Source organism: Phascolarctos cinereus, unplaced genomic scaffold (genome assembly GCF_003287225.1).
Source record: "Phascolarctos cinereus isolate Bilbo 61053 unplaced genomic scaffold, phaCin_HiC Scaffold_1;HRSCAF=81, whole genome shotgun sequence".
Taxonomy (NCBI): Eukaryota; Metazoa; Chordata; class Mammalia; order Diprotodontia; family Phascolarctidae; genus Phascolarctos; species Phascolarctos cinereus.
The window spans coordinates 92848159-92872395 of NW_027555514.1; the positions used below are offsets into that span (position 1 = coordinate 92848159).

Sequence of the window (24237 nt, forward strand, 5' to 3'; positions counted from 1 at the left end):
AACTTCTCAATTCTTGCTCACAATCAAAAAGTCTCTAGCTTTCTCTAGCTTTTTTTCCCCCCTAGCTTCTCTAGCTTTTCCTAACCGCCCTCTGTTGGCTATTGGCCCTACGCTTGGCCACAAACTGTGGTAACTGCTATAAGCAGACTCAGAAAAGAAACAAGTGTATTTATTTGACATTCTAGTTAACCATCAGCCCTAAAACAGTGTGACTGGAAGCTGCAGCAGACGCTTAGTTCTCCTAGGCCCAGACCTGAAACTTGAAAAGACACAGAAAATCCTAAATAAAATCACCACCTTTCAGCAACTCTGCAAGCTAACTTGCACTGTCATTCTCACCTCATTAACACATTAATTTATACTTGCTAACAGCCTCACACAAAGATCCCTCTTGTATTATCTCACTTATTAGGAGAAATAGATTCCAATTATATCTATTGCTATGTAGCTACAAATGAGCTGCTGTCCCTTAGTAAATGGAAAGGGTAGGTGATGCAGGGTTCTCTCTTTTAACCCCCTGTAGAATGAAAACAATCAGAATCAGAGTTAGGAGCTCAGAGTTCATCTCGTCCAGCCCCTACCCAAAAATATTCCAACAAGTCTTGATCTGGCCTTCACTCAAAAGCCCCTAGAAAAGTACTGTATAGCATAATATTGTATAGTATTATATTGTAATAGAAAAAGCATATAAACTGGAGTCAGAGAACCTGAGTTTGAATCTCAGATCTACTTACTACCTGTGTGTCTACAGGGAAGTCACTTAATCTCTCCATGACCCAGTTTCCTCACTGTAAAACGAGGAAGTTGAGCCTCTAAGGCTTTTTAGCTCTCATCCTATGGGAAATTCACCACCCCATAAGGCAGAAAACTTCATTTCCAGTTGACTTTAATTCATTAGAATCATAGGCTGCAGATTTAGTGGAGAGCTTATTATATAAATGAGGAAACTGAGGTCCACTGAGGTTGAGTGAATCACCCAAGATGGCTCAGCTAGTAATCAGCCCAATCAGAAGTTCAAACCAGGTCCTCATGCTCCAAAGCCAGTACTCTTTCCACCAGGTCACCACAGGCTGGCCAGTTTGGCCACTTTCCATCTTCTCTGCCACTGCCCACCTCTCTGGGCACAGACCTTCAGAGACCCTGCCCTACCACACACATTCTGGGCATTGCCCTAGATCGGAGAGCAAATGAGTCAATTCTCACTAAGTCTAGCCAGCCCCTACTCCAGGCTTCGTCCCATTCAGATGTCACACACCAGGGCTTAACTGATGCAGACATCCTACCACCTGCCCTGCTGTCACCTATTACCTCCCCCAACTCCTAGCTTTTCTCCTCTTGTGCAGGAGACAATAATCAAGCTAAACAGACTAGTGCTCCCTTCTCCAGCCACCAATATGTCATACCCCTCTAATCCAAGAGTTCTTCACTTTTTTTGTGGCTGTCTTTGGCAGTCTGGTGAAGCCTATAGATCCTTTCTCAAATAATATTTTTAAATCCATACAATAAAACACAGGATCACAAAGGAAACCAATTACACTGAAATAGTTTTCAAAATACCTTAAGAAAAGAACAAGCTGACATACCCTCAAAGTAGAAACCCCTTACCTAGTAGAATATAAGCTTCTTGAGGTCAAGGAATGTCAAATTTTTGTACTTCTATCCCCCACCTAGCACAATGTATAGCATACAGCAGTGATATCAAACTCAAATACAAACAGCAGGATATTGATTTAGAAAGCCACAAATTAATATTATTTGTGTTTTATTTATTTATTTAAATGTTTCCCGGTCACATTTTAATCTAGTTCAGCCCACAGGCATGTAACCTGGGCCACCCCCTGACATCTTGGGCACATAGAAAGCTCTTAACAAACACTTGCTGACTGATTGATCTCTACTGAATTATGCTGCTCCTTGTTAGGAAGTTTTCTAAAAAATACTGAATTGAAGCATACCACCCTGAAACTTCCAACCCTTCCTGAGCCATAGAGAATAAAGTTAATCCCTTTTCCACATAAAATAGCAAATGAATAAATGAAGGTTGGAGAAGAGAAATTAATGCAAGTTAATTAAATATGATTGTATGGTCCAAAGTCAAACCTCAATAATTCTAGGATTTTCCATGCTTTAATTCCCATCTGTAGGTGCCAGTGTCTGAGTGCTGAATGAAAAAAAAATGTTGTCTTGTTTCCCTTTTCTTTTTTTTTTCCCCTTTCCTTTATGTCCTCTCTCTCTCTCTCTCTCTCTCTCTCTCTCTCTCTCTCTCTCTCTCTCTCTCTCTCTCTCTCTCTCTCTCTCTCGTTAAATTCCTGTGAACTCCTGGAGGTCAGAGTCTGGGCCTTCTCATTCTTAATTCCGATCACAACTCCTAATACAGGGATGGAACAAGCAATCACACAAGAGGTATTCTCTGAGTACGTATGATATACTCTGTATATACTTGGCTAAATGCATATGACTGGCTCAGAACCAGGTTCACTTTTATCCCTAGACAGCACTCGAAGAGCACTAAGGGTCATTTATCTAGGTTAGGTATAGGCTTGTTTGGAGGGAGGAAAACAAGCATTTATTAAGTGCCTCTTACATGCCAGACACTGTGCTGAAGACTTTACAAATATTACCTTGTTTGATCCTCACAACAAACCTAGGAGGAGGTGCTATTATCTTCATTTTACAGTTAAGGGAACTGAGGCAGATAGTTTAAGTGATTTTCCCAGGGTCACATAGCTAGAATGTATCTAAGTCTCAATTTGAACTCAGGTCTTCCTGACTCCAGCCCCAACACTCTACAGTCCAAGGTTTATGTGCATGATGACCCACACCTTACCTCCAGAACCCTTCTGCCAAGTCCCTGGACCACCTATCTGCTGCTGCACTCCTCCTCCTGGGAGACCAGCACATCTGGCTTGACTTTCTGGAATCTCTTTAAGACAGTTCAGCAGGCCTTGGAGTGGGGAATTCTCTGAAATGGTTTCTGCCTTCACTAAGGGAAGAAAGAATAGACTTTCAGCCAAAACCCCACAGGCATAGTCTTTGGCTATGTGACCCTCAGTCACAGGTACTGTAGAGTGTGTAATGGGCAGAGATAGGGGTTGGGAGAGGGGAAGAGTCCAGTGCCTCGGTTTCCTCATCTGAAAGACAGCAAGAACAATACCAGTCTTTCTTGCTCCACAAGGTTGTTTTCTGGGGATGAAGTCGGGAAACAGATGTAATAGTGTAACACAAAGTTAAAAGGAAGAAGGCATCACAAATAATACATGGAAGTTTGGGGCAGCAGGCTGGTGAGGTTGGTAGGTTTGGGTAGTTTTCCTATGCCTGGGAGCCAAAAATTAACTACTTAACTTTAGTCAATGTCATTTCCTCTAGAGACCCTTGACCATCTGATATATATGTATATGTAGGTATAGACAAAGAATATTCTGTTTGTCCATACCTGTGGCTTAATTGGTACATGGAACTCCCAGTGAAAAAATTCTCTCCACCCGTAGGTCTGTACCTGTTCCATAATCTACAATCTTACAGAGTTTCCTGGGGCCCTGAGAGCTCAAGTATCTTGCCCAGAGTCAGACAGTATGTGTCAGAGTCAGGACTTAAACCCAGGTGCGTTCTGACATCAAGGTCACTCTCTTTCTAACTAGCCACCCTAACTTTAATGAACATAAAGTATGTATTTAATATTAATAAGAAAAAAAGCTGGATGACTTTAAATAAAAAGGAGTGTAGTGAGTAAGGAGTTGGCCTCAGAACCTGGCAGACCAGGGCTCAAGTCCGGCCTTTGGCAGACATACATACACACACTGTCTATGTGACCTTGAGCAAGTCACTTAACCTGAGACAATTCTTTAAGATTATAAATCACAGAGATGGTGCAGACCTATGTTGGCAGAAGGAGTTTCCAATGCCAATGAAATCACAAGTCTATCCTCTAAAATTATTGTACATCAGCATGAAGAATATAGTAAGTGCTCCGTAAATTCTTGTGGACTGGTCCAATATATAGACAGACATACTGGACCATTGGATAACTGGACAGGCACAGGAGGACTGGCCATCCTCTTCCCCCCCCCCCCCAAGTGGGTGGGTCATGGTCAGTTCACAGGTAAATCAGACTGAAAAAGGAGGGTGGGGACTCTGGTTCAGCTCTCTCTTCCTTAGAGGTCTTTAAATCACACACAGGTTCCAACTTTCTAGCTCAAGTTTTCCCCTCATCATCACCCCCAACTCCAAGAACACAAAACAGAGCCAAGCCTGGACCAACATCTCTGCCACCTTCTTCTTGGAGCCCAGGACGTAGGAGGTTTGGCCTCAGAGATAGGGCCCTCAGGGATACTGGCTGTAGGTGACTCACCAGCCCAGGGTGGGTCCCTGGGTCCTTGATCTGGGGTCTTTAGTCTCATATCCCCTGGGCTGCTTTGAGGAAGTGATCTGGTAGCAAGAGGCCGGGGTTGCTGGGGTCCTTGGACGAGAATTTCCTTCAGGCAGTTGACAAGGCCTTGGAGAGGGCTGCTCTCAGAAGGACTTCCTATAGAATTTGTCAAAGCAAACAAAAAGTCAGTGCAACAGACACGGCCCTTCAAGTTACTCTGTCATAATCAATCTTGGTCCTGGAGGACAAATGACAAGATGTTTCCCTCCTATCTATGAGAGGTGAGGGCCTATGGAAGTGAATGTATGTTCTCATTTTGTCAGTTTCACTTAAGTGTTTATCTCTGTTACAGGGAGGAGCTCAATGGGATACACATTAGGGAAAGATGGTGGTGCAAAAGGCATTAATAAAACATTAAAAGAAGGCAAAGAAGAACACTGATATGGATTTAGGAGCCCTGGATTAAAATCCTGACTAATACTTTCTAGCTGTATGACCTTGGACAGGACAGTTAATATCTCTGTGTTTCACTTCCTTCAAGTGAAAATACTACTAATACCTATTAATTTCCCTGTAAGGGAAAAGTACTTTGTAAAACCTCAAAGTGCTCTACACAGATTTGGTGTTGCTATTCTACCTTATTGCCTCACAGAATTTAAAATGAAGCCAAGGTTGACTGCTACAATATTCTTAAAAGTATCCATTTTTTAAAATGTAGGCAGTGTGATATCAAGGGCAGCATGTCCCAGGTGATTAAGGGGGATGTCGGAGATTAGACCTAAAGAACTCCTTTGACGTAAAAAGCAGGAAGATAATAACGTTGGTTAGTGGGAGGCTGGGGAAGCCCTGTCCTCAGAGAGCTGTAAGGACACCACAGAAGGGGCAGATAAAGAAACAAGGCTGATTTTTCTACACAAACTTCAAAAGGAGGTTACATCCCCTTCAAAGCTGTCTCCTTGCGAGGCCATCAGCCTATTCCAATGAGGCCATCATTCAGATCTCTTATAGAATCTTAGAGCTGGGACTCCTCTTCTGGAATTGCCTTCAGTGCCACATTCTGTTCAATATTCTCCACAGCGGCAAATCTTCACCCTTTTGTGGCTTTCATTTTTTAAAAAAGCCAAAAGTCACTTGGAACCAAGTTTGAGGAGTAAGATGAGTAAACAAATTGAGTAAGACCATTGGGGGAGGGGCATTTTAGGTGATTACAACCAGATTGCTTCTTTCCTGCAGACAGACGAGCTCACCCCATCCACTGCAGCCATCTCTGTGCGCTGGGCTTCGGGTTCCATGCCAAATCGTTTATGGAAAAGAATCCTAGTAGAATGCCAAGCCCACAGCATCAGAGGACCTGTGGCCTAGTGTGAGTCCTGGTTCCACTTCTCACCAGACGGGCAACCTTAGGGGATTCACTTACCCTTTCTGGTGTTTGTTTCCTCACGTGTAAGATGGAGATTATAGGTCTACCCTCATCTACTTTTCAGGATTATTAGGAAGGTAAGTGATATGTTGTAGGTGAAACTGCTTTGCAAACTGCAAAGCCCTCTACAAATGTAAGCGTAAATGTCATGACGAGATACTCTTTGAGCTGGGCAAAATCTGGATTAAATAAATTAAAATTAATCAGTTAAAGATCATATAATCTCTCATACTAAACTGAGTAGACAAAAAGATTAATGAAGGTTAGTATGGATTTGGGAGTGGCTGAAGGATTCCAGGAGCAAGTAAGATGGGATATGAATACAGATGGTTGAACGGGAGTTTTCCATTGTTTGGCTTGGAAGCCGCAAAGTTTCCCGTGGCAATTTTTCATAGTCTTTAGCACAGCTGGCACATAGTAGGTACTTAATAAATATTTATTGATTGATCAATTGATTTCAAGGTAGCAACATCTAGTCTACCCATAGTCCTTTGCAGTAATGCCAAGCTCCCTAGAAGCACAACGAAGTAAGACAGGCCTCAAATCCTGATTCTATATTATCATGCCCCTAAAAGTGAACATCATTTACGAGCTTAGCAACATACCAAGTTTTAAAGTTTTTTGTTTGGTTCCAGATACAGTGAACTTGTAAATGAAAAATTTTAAGCATCATCAAATTCAAGAGACATTCCTGAAGATTCAAAGGATTCAATACACAGATAAATTATTGTTTTTAATGAGGAATATATTGTGAAATTAATTTTATATACTAACGGAACCAATTAAATTTATATTTATCATTTTAACAAGTAAAAGGCAGCATGAAGTAGTGGGTAGAGGGTTGGTCCTTGAGGTGGAAAGTTTCAAGTCCTGCTTCTGACACAGACCAGCTATGTGACCAAATCACTTAACATCCCAAGTGCTCCCAGGCAATGCTCTCAAGACCATGAATTACTGACATCTGCCTACCTGCATCAGTGGAGGGAATGTTTATCCCCAAAGTTCACTATACCAATAAAATAACAAGTCCAAACCAAACTTTAAAACTACTTCCAGAGGGCAGCTAGGTGGCGCAGTGGATAGAGTGCTGGCCCTGAAGTCAGGAGGACCTGAGTTCAAATGTGGCCTCAGACCAAACACTTGACACTTACTAGCTGTGTGACTCTGGGCAAGTCACTTAACCCCAATTGCCTAAAACCAAAAAAACAAACAAACAAAAAACGCTACTTCCAACCTAAAGATGGCAATTCATCTGCTATTTTCTTCCTTTAATGTCTGTCCATTCATCCCTGTATTTGTGGTAGAGCAGATGTCTCACCTTGTCTCATGGTCCCCAATTGCTTCTGTTTCTGAGTGCCAGTGAAACCAGGAGTATTCGACTGGCTAGCTGATGTTTCTGGATTTTCTTTCCCACTAGGATTCCTGCTGATGTCCAAGGGACCAGTTTTGGCAGCCGGTTCTAATAACGGAGAAGACAGGAAATTATTTCCAGCTCTCAATATGCCCATGAATTCTAGTCAAGACAGCAGGTGGTGGCTGAGCTCTGGGCCTTGGTGTGGGCTGACTTCTTTGGGAATCTCCTTCTGGGGGTAGAGGAGAAGTTTCTTCCCTACCCTTCTGCTTTAATTCTTTTTTTTTTTTTTGCTTTTTGGTAAGGCAATCAGAGTTAAGTGACTTGCCCAGGGTCACAGCTAGTAAGTGTCAAGTGTCTGAGGCCGCATTTGAACTCAGGTCCTCCTGACTCCAAGGCCAGAGCTCTATGCACTGCACCACCTAGCTGCCTCCCCTTCTGTTTTAATTCTAAGGAACAAGATGGTTCCCATAAAGTGCTAAAGAGCACCTTCCCCTTCTAGAGTATCTTAGAGCTCAGCCTAACCAAAGGAAAAACAGCAACTGCACATGACCATCAGTGTCGACAAACCTTACCAAAGGGTAAGGTGCTTGTATATCCAACTGTAAGGTCCTTGAATGAAGGGACTAAGTCTTACCTAATCTTCCGTCTTCACCCCATCCCCAGGGTTAGCACCATACCTTGTATACAACAGGCACTTAATAAATATTTATTGTTGTGGCTACTATGCATGTGTACTAACCGACTCCTACCTTCTGGGTTCATATGCAGTTATAATCTCTGTTGATAACTGTGTGCCTTTGTGACCAACTCTATTTCTAATGGAAGTCTCTTGAGGACAAGGGACCATGTCTCATTACAGCCCATCTGCTATGACCTTTGTGGGCTCAATAAATATTTCCTAACTTCCTCACTACTCACCTGGTAATTAGGCAGGAAGCTTTCTCATTTTTTTTTAGGAGAGGAAATCTAGGCCTATCAAATAGGAGGGCATCTATTCAAGGTCCTGCTATCTATCAATCAGGAGTTGGGAGACCAAATGAATACCAGTGTCTTCACCCACTCCTTGGCCTAGGCCCTTAGAGGTTCCTTGTCCCTAGGGCTATTAGCTTGGACTGAACCAGGGGGTCTCACCATAGGAGTACAGGGTCTGGGGTCCCAGCTCTGGGGTCCTCAGCTCTTGGTCCCCATCCCCTTGTAGACTGCTGTTAGATGAGCTGCTGGCAGGTGTGACAGCCAAGGCAGGCCTGCTGATAGGGATCTCTGGGAGGCAGTTCAGCAAGCCCTGCAGGGGGCTGGCATCCACAGTCATGGCTGCTGTCATGGAAAGGAGAAGAAAGGACAGGTATTCATCTGGCTTCTCAGGGGAAGGAACTGTGTCTTTTCTAGTCCCACAAGTGGCTTTGTACACAGCAGGTGCTCAGTTCACAGGATTGGCCAATGGCCTGAATGAAATCTTCTAGAAAGAAGAGAAAATTAGTGAAAGCAGTAAAAGGGAAACACCTGCTGTAGTTGCCATACTCACCTTCCAAGCTCAGTCTCTCCCCCTCTGAACCACTTTCCTTGCTCTCAGGGGTCTCTGGGGTATCCATGGCCTTGGTTTCACCAAATAGGAACTCTGGAATCTCCTTCACCAAACGGACTAGGGCATTGAGGTGAAGGCTGCCCTGTTGCTGACCCACTGGCAGGTTCAAAGAACATAATCTTTGTTATTGTTATGGTTGTTGTTGTTATTATCAACAGCAGCATTTAATAATTATGATAAGACAATTCCTATCTATTATCTCATTTGCTTGTCACCATAACCTTGAGGCAGGCCAAAAATGAAGATGACGTATGAAAAGATGAGGCCCAGAAACTTTAAGGGATCCACCCAACATCTTAGCATAATTCAATAATTCATTATTTGTTGAGTGCCAACCTCACACAAGGTACTATGCTAGGTATCAGAAGCACAAAGATAAAAAAATGAAACCATTCTTGCCTTCAAGGAGCTTACATTCTACTGGGAGGAATATAACATATACCCAGACACCTGATAATTACAGACACAAAATAGTCTGAGGAGGAAGAGAACACTAACAATTGGGGGCAGGAAAGAATCAGGAAAGGCTTCACAAAGGAGAGAGCACCTGAGCTGAGCCTGGAAGAAAATGAGAGATCATAGCTAATAACAATAACAGCTAACGTGTATAGAACACCTACTGTGTGCTAGGCACTGTGCTAAGCACTTTACAAGTCTTAGCTTATTTGACCCTCATGACAACCCCTAAGAGGTGGAGGTAAGGAGTGATGTATACCACACAGCCCGAATTAGAACCTAAAATCTCTCAATTCCTATGTGGCCACCCCTCCCCTTGCTTCTCCATGACCTTATGGGGAATGCCACAACGGACCCTTTTCTTCAGCCTTTCCATTCCACTCCCTTAAGTCAGGTCAGTCTTACCTTCACCTGCCCCACCTGAGCTCTGTGCCTCATCCAAGGCTTGAGCCCTCTGGGTGGTATCTGCACAGGCATCGGCATCAGAGATCTCCAGCTCTTTTCCTGGGATGAAGAGGAGGGGCAGGTGTGTGCATATTGCCAGATTTCTCTGCCAAAGATATGGCCAGGATGACACCAGTTGAAGGTTAAGAGTCAAGAAATTAGCCCTCAAGACTTGGGTTGGCAGGGGGCTTTTCATGTATGGACTCAGGCTACTGATACTAAAGCCTGGATCAGCTCAAAACATCTCCAAATGTTTCATAGTCTGGGGTTGAGGAACTAAGGACAGAGAGAAGCTGAGATCAGAGGGGCTGAGGACAGAAGATCCAGGTGGAAGGCCAGGTGGTGGGGTTTCAGGAACCCATCTAGCCTGAGGATGCCTAGAGATGGTCAGAGTGACCTTGGGAGAGGCCCATTTTCACTTACCCTGGAGTCCTCCACCAGGCCTCTCCCATTCCCCATCAGAACAGCCACTGTCCCCCATATCCTCTTGGGGTTCTGTCAGGGATAGGAATGCAGAGAGTGGAAGCAGCTGAGCTGTCCCTAAAGAAGATAATAGGAAGCCTCACTCTGGGAAGGGGAACCAGGCACCACTCTTGTGCATAGAAACATGCACATGCTTATGAACATGAATACAGTCCCTTCCCTTCCCCCACACACATATACAAAACTGGGGGCATATACCTATCCACAAAGCCTTGGGCACACATACTCCTTTACATACTCATGTGTTCTAGTTTGAGGTTTTCCCATCTCACCTCAGTCCTCAGGAGAAGCTCTCACTTGTCCAAATGCTATGGAAATCACAGTCTTTCCATCAGTAAACCCTTTAGATAAATGGCGATATAGCAAGAAAGTTGCTTTTCTCTCAGCAAATATATAGAAAGGTCCTCCCTTATCTTGGCTGAATAGACCAATCCCTTTGGTTCAAATCTGCCTAGCAAAAGGCCAAAACAGTGGCAGGGAGAGTCAAGGGTAGGCAACCAGCTTCACGGAATACCTCCATTTCTTCTTCATTGGCACACATGCTATTTAATGAGCCCCTGCTGCTCTGCCCAGAAATCAAAGGATGTTACAGCTGAAAAGGGCCTCGGATCATCTAGTTAGAGACTGTAAGTCTTCTTTGCATGATGGACTCCTTTGGCCATCTGGGTAAAGCCTATGGGCCCCTTCTCAGAATGTTTTTAAATAATTAAAGAAACATTTAGATTTCAGTTAAAGGTTAGTTAAAATAAAGATGTATTTTTTTTTCCCATTCAGGTTTGCACAGTCCCTGAAATCTATCCATGGATCACCTGAAGACCCATGCACCCTGGGTTGAGAAACCCTGATTTATTCAAAGCTCCTTATTTTAGAGGTAAGAAAATTTAAGCCCAAGAGAGGGGAAGTGACTTGCCCTAGGTGACAAAGATGTGAGGTGCCTTCTAGTATCACACAGCCTCCTGAGATATGACTTGAAATCCTGTGGGAAATCCCATCTGGCTACAATTCCCAGATACCATACCACACTGTCTCTGCCAGCCTCATACCCAGGGAGACCAGTGTCTCATAGTTTTCCCTCATCACATCCCGATGAAATTCCCTCTGCCATTCCTCTAGGAGATGCCATTCATCAGAAGAGAACTTGACAGCCAGATCTTCAAAGGTCACGGGAACCTGTGGGGGAGAATCAGGGAAGCTAGATTAGGCCTGACTCCTGTGGCCTTGCACTGAAGGTTCCTCCATCTGGGAGATTTGACCTGTGATAGCCCCAGTTCCCTTAAAACAGTCACCTAAGATATCCTGAAAGGTAACCAGGTGTGTCAAATTGCAGGAAAAGGATGCCTTCTCCTGGAAGGATGCCCAAGGATGACCTAACCCATAAGTGGCATGGGGGCTATGGTGAGGAGAGGATCCCTTGTCTTCAAGTCTCTTTTTTACATTGCCTAAATATGTTTACTTCCCTGTGTGACATTTCTTGGAATTTGCCCCCCCTCCAATCAAAACTTCACTTGCAGTATGCAGAATATATATATATATTTTTTAAAGACTTGTGGACCCATGGGACTAAATAATGGTTCCTTAATCTGGTTTTGTGACTTTTGCTCGCCAAAGGTGTTCCCCAAAGTCATGGAGAATTCCTGAACAAAATCCAAAGATGAGTAGTTCCCTATCCTTAATCATCTAAGTGTAAGTATGGAGCCACTGTCAAATAGAATTCCAAAAAAAATTACTAAATAAACATTCATTACATCCACTTTGCTCAAGGCCCTTTAACATTCTCCAAACAAAATTGATATTTGATGTGCTTTCCCCCCTTTTAGTGATTTTTTTTAAATGTACACTTTCTAAACAAACCAGTTTTGGTTCCTTTACTTTGATTCTTAGCTGTTTGATCTCCTTGTGGGAGTACACCCTCCATTGGTACAGATGGCAACTCCTCCATGCCTTCAACAAGCAATTCAATTTATTTTTAAAATTCTATTATTATTATTATTATTAGAAATAATTTTATTTTATAATTTATAATTGTTTTAATTATATTATTTTAAATTTTACTTAAAATTCTATTTATTTATTTTCTTTTCAGATCCATATTCCCTTTCTCCCACCTCCCCTGACCTGATATCAGAAAACAAGATAAACAAAACCTATTACAAAAATGCAGAGTCAAGTCAAACAAATTCATACATTGACTGGGTCCAAAAACATATGCTCCAATCTGCCCTCCAAGTCCATCAACTCTCTATCTGGAGGTGAGTAGCATGTTTCATTATGAGTTGTCTGGAATTATGGTTGGTTGCTGTGTTTGGCAGAGTTGCTGATCAGAGTTCCTAAATCTTTCCAAGTTATTTGTCTTTACAATATTGCTGCTATTATATATATTATCCTCCTGGTTTTACTCATTGTACTTTGTATCAGTTCACATAAGTCTTCCTAAGTTTCTCTGAAACAATCTCCTTGGTCATTTCTTGTAGCACATAGTATTATTCCATCACATTCAATTGATGAAGACATGCTGTAAGTATTTTGTACATATGGGACCTTTTCCTCTTTCTTTGATCTCTTTTGGGCATTGACCTAGTAGCATTGGCTCAAAGAGTATGCACAGTGTAATAACTTTGAGGGCATATTTCTAAATAAGCAATTCAATTAACATGCATTTATTAAGTGCCTACTATGTACAAAGCTCTTAGGGAAGCAGTGTGGTGTAGTAGATACAGAGCTAGCCAAAGAGTTAGGAAGAATAGAGCAGTGATAGAGGCCTGGGCCTGGCATAAGGAAGACCTAAGTTCCAATCCAGTCTTAAGACACTTACTAGCTATGTGACCCTAGGCAACTCACATAACCTCTGTCTGCCTCAGTTTCCTCAATTATAAAATGGGGATAATAACAGCACCTACCTCATAGAGTTGTTGTGAAGATCAAATATGATATCTGTAAAGCATTTAGCACAGTATATACTTGTTGTCCAGTCATTTCAGTCATGTCAGTGTCCAACTTCATGACCCTATTTGGGGTTTTCTTGGCAAAGATACCGGAGTGGTTTGCCTTTTCCTTCTCCAGCTCACTTTACAGATGAGGAAACTAAGGCAAACAGTAAAGTGACTCATCACACAGATAGTGTCTGAGGCTGGATTTGAACTGAGTTCTTCCTGACTTCAAGCCAGGTGCTCCTTCCACTGCACCATCTGGCTGCCCCTAGGCTTTATAGTAGGTGATATTTGAAGCTCATTCCCTTCCTTTCTCTACCACAAAATGGCTGTGTGACACAGAACAATCTCTCAATACCTTGGGCATCCCTTTAGGACTGAATAGCAGAAGATCTGTATTATTAATGGAAACTTCTCTCCCGGAGCTCTCTACATCTATCAAAGAGAAAACCTAGAGCACTGTGCTTTGATGGGGAAGTGAGGCGCCAAACTCCCAAGGAGCTCCCTCTACGGAGGGAAACCACATATAAAACCGTATAAAACCAATGCAAGAGAATACAAGACACAAGAACAAATCATGCAAGACAAAAGCAAATATGAGACAATTAGAGGAAGAGGAAAGCAGCCCAGACAACTTGGTGGGATGGAGGGGTTGGAACTGGGCAAGATTTCACACAAGCAGAGCCTAGAAGGCAACTACTCATTGCTGCTGCTGTTACTCTCGAAGAGGACCAATAATGTCAGGACGTTGATGTGTTGACTTGCAAGTGAATTGGATATAAGCAAGGCAGGGCTGTGCAAAGTCACCAGCCTCAGTGTCTCCTCCACAGCATCAGAGTCCAGGGGTAAGACCTATGTCAGGATGATAGTGATGGCCCTGGATGCGGTGTAAGACCTTGGCCTTTTTAAGCTAAGGTCTCTCCCAGATCTCAACTGGTCTGAGGCAACAGCCATTCAGTAATTAAAGGCGAGGTAAGAATTGAGGCAAAAGATGGCATAGTTTGCCTTCACAAAAGAATCAGTCTGGGAGGGGAAGTCCCTCAGAGTTTCAACAATACTCATAGGCAGAAAGCGGGAAGACAGGGCATTTAAAAAAAAAAAGGGACAGACTGTAACAAGACAAAGAGGCAGAAGCTAGAATAGGAAGTTCAGCCAATTTTATTGGATTGGAGAGTTCATGGACAGAAGCAACATGAAATAAGACTGGAAATGTAGCTAGATGGAAATCAGATTGGAGAGGATTTTTAAGGGGAAAGGAACAGAGGGAACAAGCATTTGTTAAGTGCCTACTGTATGCCAGGCACCGTGGTAAGTGATTTACAGATATTATCTCATTTGATCCTGACAACAATCTAGTGAGGTAGGTATTATTATTATTCCCATTTTATAGTTGAAGAAGGGAGAAGCTAGATTGCTAAGTGGGTAGAACACCCAGCCTGAAGTCAGAAGATTCATCTTCCTGAATTCAAATTTGGCCTCAGACATTTACTAGCTAGGTGACCCTGGGCAAGTCACTTAACCCTGTTTGCCTCAGTTTCCTCATCTGTAAAATGAGCTGGAGAAGAAAATAGCAAACCACTTAGGTATCTTTGCTACGAAAAGCCCAAATGAGGTCATGACCAGGCAGACATGACTGAACAAAAGAGCTGAGGAAACTGAGGCAGACAGAGGTTAAGTGAGTTGCAAAGTCAGTCATATAGCTAGGCTCAGAATTCGAACTTAGGTCTTCCTGACTCCAGACCCAGCAGCCTCATTATAGATTTTATGTTTTATCTTCTGTGTCCAGTTCCCAAGCTGTACTCCCAGGCATGCAAATCCCAGGGGCAGTGGGATATTTTAAATTTTTGAGGGAAACAAAGCAATATATGACATCTGTCATCTGATACTGTACTGATACTGTCATCTGATACTGTACCAGGTAGTTCATTCCATTGAGCTACTTCAATGAAGATGACATTCTCAAATGTTTGAGATGTTTTTATTCACTTGTACTCTGAGCCAGCCAGTAACTTCTTGAACCTTGTCATTTGCTACATCATGTCTTTGTGAAGCTGGGTTCTGGGGAAATGCCGTGATAAAAAGAAGTACCAGTAACCAGATTCCAAAATCTGAGAAGCTGTACAATTCCCAGCAGGGGCACAAATCCCATTAGGAAGTAACTGTGGCTATGTAAGAATGAAAGAAAATGATTATTTCTTTCAATTTATGTGTTATTTTTTTAAAAAATGACTATTAAATTGTTAGGGCATAAATACTTATTAAGCTGTTTCTACCTAACTCCTTAATTAAAGGAACTGTTAGGGTTGGTTTTTTTGTTTGTTTGTTTGTTTTGTTTTGTTTTTTGGCCTAGGGGTGCTGCAAAAAAATTATTGAGACAGGTGTGAACCAAGAAAGTTTGGGAACCTCTGCTCAATGTAATAAGGAGCTACTGAGGATTTCTGAGCAGTGGAACGGCATGGTCAGACTTGCGTTTTAGGATTATCAATCTGACAGCAATGTGGAAGATGGATTTCTACATCCATCATACAGCTGTGTAGGGAGAGCTCTCAGAAGATTACTGACACAATCCAAGGGAGAGATCATGAAAGCCTGAGTCAGAGCGTGTGATGGACAGAAGAAGATGGATGGAAAAGATGTGGTGGAGGTAGGATTGATATGGACTTGGAAAATGACCACCCATGACTTCTCATCCCATACAATTCCTTCCCACGTCTTTTAAGAAATCCTCCAGAGATGATCTACTCCACATTCTAAATATATTCCTCTAGTTCTTTTAATTTTTCATGGATATTCATGGAGCACTCAGGCTGTCCATCTTTTATTTTTATCCTTTACTCTCAATATACAACCAACCCACTGCCTTTTCTGGTCATAAGCATCCTTGATAAGCTTCCAATTATTTGTTGGGGAGGTGGGGAGAAGATGAGGACAATCACTGAATTGAGCCTATAGCAGGGCAATTCAACAACCAAATGGATGGGAATCTTTTGCAATCAGAAACAGATACGCTAAAGCAGCTATGCAGGCAGCAGAACAATCAACATCAAATACATACTCTGCTTGGCATTTCAGATTCTCCATAGCTCAACTGACCTTAACCTTCGTATTCACTCTAATCTTCCTACCGCTCTTCAATACCTATCCTGAGCTCTCATTACCACCTTCCTTCCTCTTCCCCACCCCTCAAACAAAACCTGGTCTTATTCCCTGACCTTCAGAAGCCCTTCTGTTCTTCTCCATCTTTCTAAAGTAAATCAAAACTTCAAAAGCCAAGGTCAAGCCCTACTTTGTCCTTGATCTCTCCTTCCCACAAGTTCCTTGAGATACTTTCAGTGGGTACCACACATTTTGGCCCATAATCTAACCTATCCTTTTCCTCTGCTTAAACTGTGGCTCTCTTATTTCCCAGGGAAAGATGCCTTTAATGATCATCACTGCCATTTTTATTATTTTAACAGATGAAGGGACTATAATACTGTAGCAGCAATGAAATTACTGACTGAGAAGTCCCATGATGTAGTGGAAGATGTGGGTTCAAGTTTCTCTGCTGATATATACCGGCCCCCACCTCTGACACAAATTGGCTATGTGATGCTGAATAAATTGCTTCACCTCTCAGTGCCCCCAAGGGAATGATCTAAAATAGCTAGAGTGATTCCCCCACTCAGTTTGACATTTAAATAACACACAAGATTTGCAAAGCACTTTACATATCTTATCTTATAGAAAACCTTTCCCAGTTGAGCTGAAGTAAATTCCAGGGTGATTATACATACTCTCCCCTCAAGTACAGCCCCTCCAGTGGAACTGGCTTGCTTACTGTTTCTCATACAAAATACTCCATCTCTCAGTTACGCACAGGCTTTCCCCCTTGCATGGCAACACTCTCCCTCCCCTGGCCTCAGCTCAAGTGCCATCCCCTTGAAGAAGCCTTTTGTGATCCACCCCACCCCCATCCCCAAATCACTTGGTATTTTTTTTCCATCTGTGAACATGTTGGAACCTCGAGCCTCCCCTCACCGGTACACCATAAGCACTTCCAGGTAGCAACTCCAGTCCAGTTTTTGTATTCGAATCTCCAGAGATAGGGCATAGTAGGGGCTTAGGAAATGCTTGCTGTTTGATTGCACTTACTTTTATATATGATGTCCCAAAAGTTTTAGTGTAGTCTTAAGCTTTAGCTTTTACTAGCTTAGAACTACACTAAAACTTTTGGGATGCCCCATACATGCTTCATGGCTTGCAAAATGCTGCTTCCCTCACACCAGCCTCATGGAGGCAAATGGTGTATTACAGTTATCCTTGCTCTGCAGAGGAGGTGAGTGAGCCTCAGAGCTGCCTAGTCCTAGAGTCACAGCAACTCAGATTTTTAAAGGACCCAGGTCTTCTGACTCTTTCCTCCACCCAATTCTTACCTTTCTATATAACACAATTCAGTAACTATTACATGGATGGAGTAAGGCCTGATTGAACAAACTACAAAGTAATACTAAAGCTACTGAGTTGCATGTTCAACTATTAATTCAGTTACTTTTTAAAAAATGTACTTTTTATAAAACCACGGCCTTATCTTCTAAAGCCCTTCAAAACATGGACCCTTCCTAATTATCCAGTGTTCTTCCAACCGTTTACGGATTCTGTAGTCCAGTGACATTGGCCTCCTAACTCTTCCTTGAACAAGATACTCCATCTTCCCACTCCCTGGATGTTTCCTAGGCTTGCCTCTAAGGAATTCAATCGTCATCTCCATCTCCAGGGAAGCTTCCCTTGCTTCCTTCATTCACAGCTAAAACTGCATCTTCCACAAGAAGCTTTTCCTGATCCCCCAAATGTTAGTCCCTTTCTTCTGAGATTATCTCAAATGAATCCAGTATAGATCTCATTTGTACAACCTTATTTGCATTATAAACTAAGTTACTTGAAGGCAAGGGATTGTTTTGGCCCTTCTTTGCATGCCCACCAACTCACACAGTAGCGGTCTCAATATCATGGCATCACCTCCCTGATGTCACGGTCCTCCCTGAGAATGAAGGACAAACAACAACCACAATAATAAGGTGCTTGTTGACTTGACTGTTCTATTAGTGATATCTGCGCCACTCCCCAACTCTACCTGTCACCCTCTTGGCTGTAATCTAACAGCCTCGTGAGATCATACATTTAGAACTGGAAGGGATCTTAGAGGTCATAGAGTCTAACCTCCTAGTTATACAGATGAGGCAACTAAGATCCAGAGGGTTAAATGACTTACCCAAGGTAACACAGAAAGTAAATGACAAAGCTGGTATCTGAACCCTGGTCCTCCAGGTCCATTCCAAATCCAGAGTGCTGCCCCTCCCCCTTCAGTGCCAGATAATCTCACTAAAACTCTGATTTCCTTTCAACACATTTCAAAGTTCTGCCAGCTTATTTAGGCCACAGATGTTCTTTTCACTTATAAGCAGCCTTCAGTAGGCATTTGATAAATGTTTATTGACTGACCATATTTTTCTCTAGGCTTATTTCATCTTTCTGAGTCTCGGTTTTCTCATCTGTAAAAAATGGGGATAATACCACTTGCACAATGAGGGTTGTCATAAGGAACACATTTATTGTCAGACTTGAGAGCCCACTTTATTTTGTCAGGAAGATCTCACTTTAAGGCTTGACACCCATCTTGGTGTCAAGATAATGGCACATAATGTCAGGGGAAAGAATTGCAGAGAAACTTAGGCACAGAGGATGTACCTGCTTCTATGTCATTGTCAGTGTAAGACTTGAGTGGCCCAGCCCAGGGTGATGTGGAAATAGCCAGGGATACCATGATAGGTTCTGCTGCCAATCATACCTATCAACATGAAGAAACGTTTTCATAACTGGCTTATTATGTGCTCAGAGCACAGGCTCATGGTATCTAAATGACCACTGAGGGCCAGATAGTTCTCATAACTCTAACATAGTCTCTAGTTACATCTACAAGAAAGATGCAATTGGAATTTACAGATGCCAAAAAAGGAAAGGTAAGGATTTACATTTCAAAGGTAAAACTCATAGCCAGCAAATGGAAAGGAAGAAATTTTACATGTCAAAGATACGGAAGGGGAAAATTTACATCAGCTCAAGCTGTAAATTGATCAACAAATCCTGAGAGGATTTACTCTGGAATTTACCACCAGCAGGGAAATGTTTATGATAAAGCTGAGCCAGAAATTCTTTTACCCTTAGCCAGTTAATCATCTGGGTGAAATTTTTGGAGGCCTCAGCTAAATTCCACACTATAAGGAAAGCCTCAGGCAGTTACATGATTTTCTTTGCAAACAAAATTGCTGTACTGAAGCCAATAGAAAGAAAATTTAAAACTTTTACGACAAAGACCTACGTTAGGTGTTAGGCAAAGTTTATACTCCTTAGAAAGCAGCTTTGAAAATACTCAGATGGACAGGATATGTCAATTCTTGTGGAAATGACCACTGTCACTCAAGAGGATAAGAGAGGGAGGACCTCAACCACACACTGCCCAATTCTGTCCAGAATTCTCAACAACCAGAAATGGGGGATGAACTCACTCTAGCCATCTACCAGAATATTACGGGATGGTTTTCATGTGTAGTTAGATGAACAGAAGGAAGGTAAAAACAACTATTATGGGCCTCTGGTTGGCGGTAGGAGAAGAGTTTCAAAGAGGGGAACCTGGAAGAATTGCATCACTGTGGGAGTATAAGAAATCATAAAAGATGTCTTAGCAGACCTTTGTTCAGTGAAGTGGCCCGTGGGATAGTGTTAAGAGTGCCGGTTTTGGAGTGGGAAGACTAGCTTTGTCACTCACCTGAACGGCCTTGGGAAAGTTATTTATCCTCTTGGGACCTCAATTTCCTCATCTGTAAAGTTAAGGGGTGTACTAGAGAGCTTTTAAAGCCCCTTCTGGATCTTTGTCATGAGACAAGCTGTTTTCCCTCAGCTTTGCTGGGCCTAGGTTGGCAATAAAGTTTCTTAAGATAATAAACTTAAAAGTCTCAGCCTCTACGTTACTCTGCCTTCCTTACCTTTTGGTGCAGAAGTTTTTATCTTTTTTGTGTCCTGGACCCCTCTGGCAGTCTGACAAAATCTACAGGCCCCTTCTCTTAAGTGTATAAATGAAAATGCAGAGGATTATAAGGGAAACCAACTCTACTGAATAAAGATATGAATTTGTTTCCTATCCAAATTCATAGACCCTTTGAAATCTATCAAGGGTCCACGGACTCCACATTAAGATACTGAGTTCCTTGAGGGTAGGGACTGTCTTTTGCCTCTTTTTGTATCCCCAGTGCCTGGCACATAGTAGGTGCTTAATAACATGTTTATCAACTGGCTAGATGATCTAAGGCAGGGGTAGGGAACCTGTGGCCTCGCTGAATCCAAACTTCATGGAACAAAACCCCTTAATAAAAGGATGTGTTTTGTAAAACTTGGACTCACTTAAGGACCTAGAGGGCCACAAGTGGCCTCGAGGCCAAAGGTCCCCAACCCTTGATAAGGTGTCTTCTAGCTTTATATTCTGGCAGTCTGTGAATCCTAAGTAAGGAGAGAAGGTAAGGAGAGAAGGTCGAGGAGAGCTAGGAAACAAGTATGTCTTGCTTGTGTCCAGCAGCAGCAGTTGCTGAAGCTATACCCAAGCCCAGTCAACCAGAATGATCCAAAGGCTTCCAGTTGGCACTTCTGCCTTGACCTCCCAGGATACTCTATCACCACCAAGGCTAGATGGAGGGAACAAGCTCCTGTGCTTTCCTAGGTGAGCCTGTTGCCAGCTGTTCTCCAGATGTGAAGAAATGATTTCTCCTTTATTGTTGCCAATCAGAGACTTTTTAATGTGGCTGAAGAGGAAAGCGGAACCCAGAGATTAAGTGACTGGCCCAAAGTAACACAGGAGGTAAGTGGCAGAACTAAGATTCTAAACCATAGTTAATCAAACCTCTGACCCCAAATGTAGAAGGAATCTTTGTACTGTGCCACATCATAGTCACTTTTTCATGGAAAATGTCTTTTTTTCTGACACACAGACTAAGGCAACCCTTGATACAGTCTTTAAAAGGCCCATTCCAGGGTTCTTGCAACCATACAAATTCATTTCCCTTCCCTTTTCTCTTTCTCTTTCTCTTTGAACTGATCCCTCCTCAGTGAATGGGAAGGTATCTGAGAACGGACACTGTATTTAAATCTCTGGCGAAAATAAAATAGCAATACAGTCCCGAGGCACTGGATACCATTTGGTCAGTCAACAAACATCTTTAAGTGTTTACTAGGTACCAGGTACTGTGCCAGAAATAACAAGAAAGGTGAGGTTAATGTCCCTGCCCTCAAGGAGCTCACATTCTAATGGGAAACACAACATGAGAATAAAATATATAGAGAGAGAACATTGAGAATAAACAATAATATTAATAACAAATAAAATAAATGTAATGATTTAAACAAAAATAAAATGTGAGAATATATGTATATTGTGTGTGTATATATCTACATGTGTATATGTATGTATGTATGTGTGTGTGTGTATGCATATATGTGTGTACCAGAAATGGAAGGCAATCTCAGAGGGAAAGCTTGAACTACTGAGAATGGCCTAGTCAGCTTTCGGAAATTCATCTGATCTTGCTCTCTTGGGCCTATCCACCCTGGTACATAATAGGTGCTTAAGAAATACTTATGCCCTCTCCTACCCCTTCACCTAAACCCTAAGAGATTACTGTTCTAGTTCTTCCACAGTGTTACCTGCATGTGGAACCTCCCTCTCAGGGATTTTCCCTTACCATGTCTGAGCTTCAAGTGTCCTATGGCTAATGAGGCCAAAGTCATGGGTTTTATCCCAACTGACTATCCCCTTAGGTTATAGACCATACTTCTAAGTGAGCTTCAGGTGATACCTTTAACTCTGGTTATAGACTGGCCCTTAACCCACTTGACTCAGTCAGATCTTTAACTCTTATCAATCCATCCTATAAATGCTTACCTCAGTCACATGTTGATGAAAGGATACCTACTTAGCACAACCCATTCCTACAACTGAAGAAACAACTCTCAGGGCCCATTCTTCCAAAAGAGGAGTCAAGGAGCATTCCGCCAATCATTTCTCCCTAGAGAAATGCTCCTCTCATAAGCTATAGAACACGGCTGAGGCTGATTGGGACCTCCGCCCCTCAAAATCAAAAGGTGGGGTCAGACATCACTTTTCTCCCCATTATTGATCCCAGATAGCTTCTTCCTTACTCTAATCTCTCCTTCATCCCTCACCAGAGCCATCCCTAGTATGACTCTGCTCTTCAACACAGGAAGGGGAGGAGTTGCATAGTCTCATCCCTAGCTCCTCCATCAAACTCCAGTGCCCTCTTCTTCACCTTTCAAAAGTGCCTACACGCATGCACAGCTTTATGCATCTTTCTTTTCGCTTTTCTGTCTTTTCGCTGTCCTCCAGACTCTCGATTTTTATAAATTCATTCTCAGTCCGATATCCCTATAACCATCTCTCTTGCCCCCTCATCTCTGATATTTCTTAGCCCGTGTTTTGGGGGAAGGAGTAGAATGGGGAGTGCAGTGAACTGAGTGCTTAAACCTAACCAATGAATTTCTAGTGCTGGGATTTCAACTACATAGTTGAGAGATTTTAGGGAAGCAGGATTAGTCTCCTGGAGGCTCCTCTGGAGTTCCTCTTTTTAAACCACGCGGGATTCAGTCTTCGAATAGGGCCAAAGCCTGCCAAGCACCCCATGTCCGCACAGCTGAGGAGCAGAAGAGAAGGGCTCGCCAGGATGCAGGACCCCTCGGGCTGTCCCAGCCGAGTGGAAAGTTTGACAGAAGGTGCTGTGCGTCCCAGACCTAGCCTCTTCCCCTAAGGGGACAAGGGATGATGCCTTACTGGCTGGTCAGGTGTCTCCATCCCCGGGGGCTTCCTCACTTGGTACACAGCCTGGGGGAGGGAGGAGGAGGAGGATAGAGGGTACAGGGCTCACGTCCAACCCCACCCCCAACAGCCATGCACACACAACCTTACCTGGAGAGCCATCGCCGCCAGGGGCAGCCTCCCCACTGACTTCCCCCAGGGGGCCGAGGCCAGGAATCCCCCGTATCCCAGCCACCAGGCCTTTGTCTCCCCCAAGACTTGGGGGGGGTCTGTCTGTCTGTCTTCTTGTCTGTGCGTCCCACCCCTTCCAGACAACTGGGCTGTGCAGTGCAGGGGCGATGACGGAATGGCAGAGCTGCAGACCTGAGTACTGGGGGAAGGGCTATCCCGGCTGGGTAAGGAGTTATCGGGGAGGGGCGGAGGAGGCTCCGGACGGCCCCAGGAACCCCGGGTAGGGGGAGTGGTGGGAGCTAGGGGTGCTAAAGGGAGGCGGGGAGTGTCTGAGAGCCAGGAGCTCTCCTCCAGCTGATTGCCTCGCCGGAGTGGAACCGCCTCCCCACCCCGGTCTCGCATCCCTGGGAGTTGTAGTTCCATCCCTTTGGTCTCCGGAATGCCTGTCTGGGTGGTTCGCCTCCCGGGCAAAAAGAACTACAAATCCCAGAAGCTCCTGCGGTGGCCGCGCGTGTCAGGGGCGGAGGGAATCTGGGGCTGCTGGTCCTTCCCCTGGACTGGGACAGGGTAGGGGCTGTCATGGGGGAGGGGAGCCGAGGAGCGGCCTTGGGAACCACATGCTGATCTCTCACGGCTGTCCCCAGCACTTACTACTTGGGTAGTCCATTATCCCCAGCTTGTGAAACACACACACACACACACACACACACACACACACACACGCCCTGTAGTCTATATTACCTCCCCACCCCCGGGGTCAGGCCCGGGGTGAATAGAGGCGGGCTAATGGAGCTGGACATTGACCAACAAAATCCAGAAGTAGCCCAAGTTTGTCTCAGGTGAGGCATCTTCGGTCCCCCTTTTCTGACCTCCACCCCTCCCTATGGTCAGCTTTGTACCCAGTGCCCATTCCCCTTTTCTCTTAATCTCCCACAAACGCATTACCACACTTACAGGGGCATTGGAAAGGCTTCTTTGCCCACAGTACTTTTCCCCACTGAGGAGTGAAATTCCACTATTAGAGCTCCATGCAGATACTTCTGGGAAGGGTGGCACCAATGCCTGTCCTAGACAAGACCAAAAAGTCAGGGGAAGTCCATCCTTGGTGCTCTTCAGACTTTCCCTCTGCCTGGCATGATGTAATGGAAAGAGGTCTAGACTCTCAGATCCCACCACAG

At 43.6% G+C, this 24237-nt stretch overlaps 1 protein-coding gene across 11 annotated transcripts in view; it reads right to left on the reverse strand.

The window, feature by feature from the left end:
- The window catches only part of KRABD3 (KRAB domain containing 3), a 41366-nt gene extending 17900 nt beyond the window's left edge, over positions 1-23466 (reverse strand). For 2 of the 11 annotated variants that reach the window (XM_078152869.1, XM_020977812.2), the window contains exons 1-9: positions 23039-23463; positions 11149-11275; positions 10046-10162; positions 9584-9682; positions 8663-8818; positions 8272-8454; positions 7105-7245; positions 4349-4522; positions 2828-2983 (exon numbers count right to left, since the gene is read on the reverse strand). In XM_078152869.1, coding sequence (XP_078008995.1) covers positions 2828-2983; positions 4349-4522; positions 7105-7245; positions 8272-8454; positions 8663-8818; positions 9584-9682; positions 10046-10162; positions 11149-11275; positions 23039-23461 — 1576 coding nt within the window. In that variant the 5' untranslated portion in view covers positions 23462-23463. Of the gene's footprint in view, positions 1-2827; positions 2984-4348; positions 4523-7104; positions 7246-8271; positions 8455-8662; positions 8819-9583; positions 9729-10045; positions 11089-11148; positions 11276-23038 lie in introns of those variants that run through there. The other 9 variants (XM_020977809.2, XM_078152861.1, XM_020977813.2 and 6 more) reach the window with 7 other exon arrangements.
- Between the last annotated feature and the right edge of the window lie 771 nt (positions 23467-24237).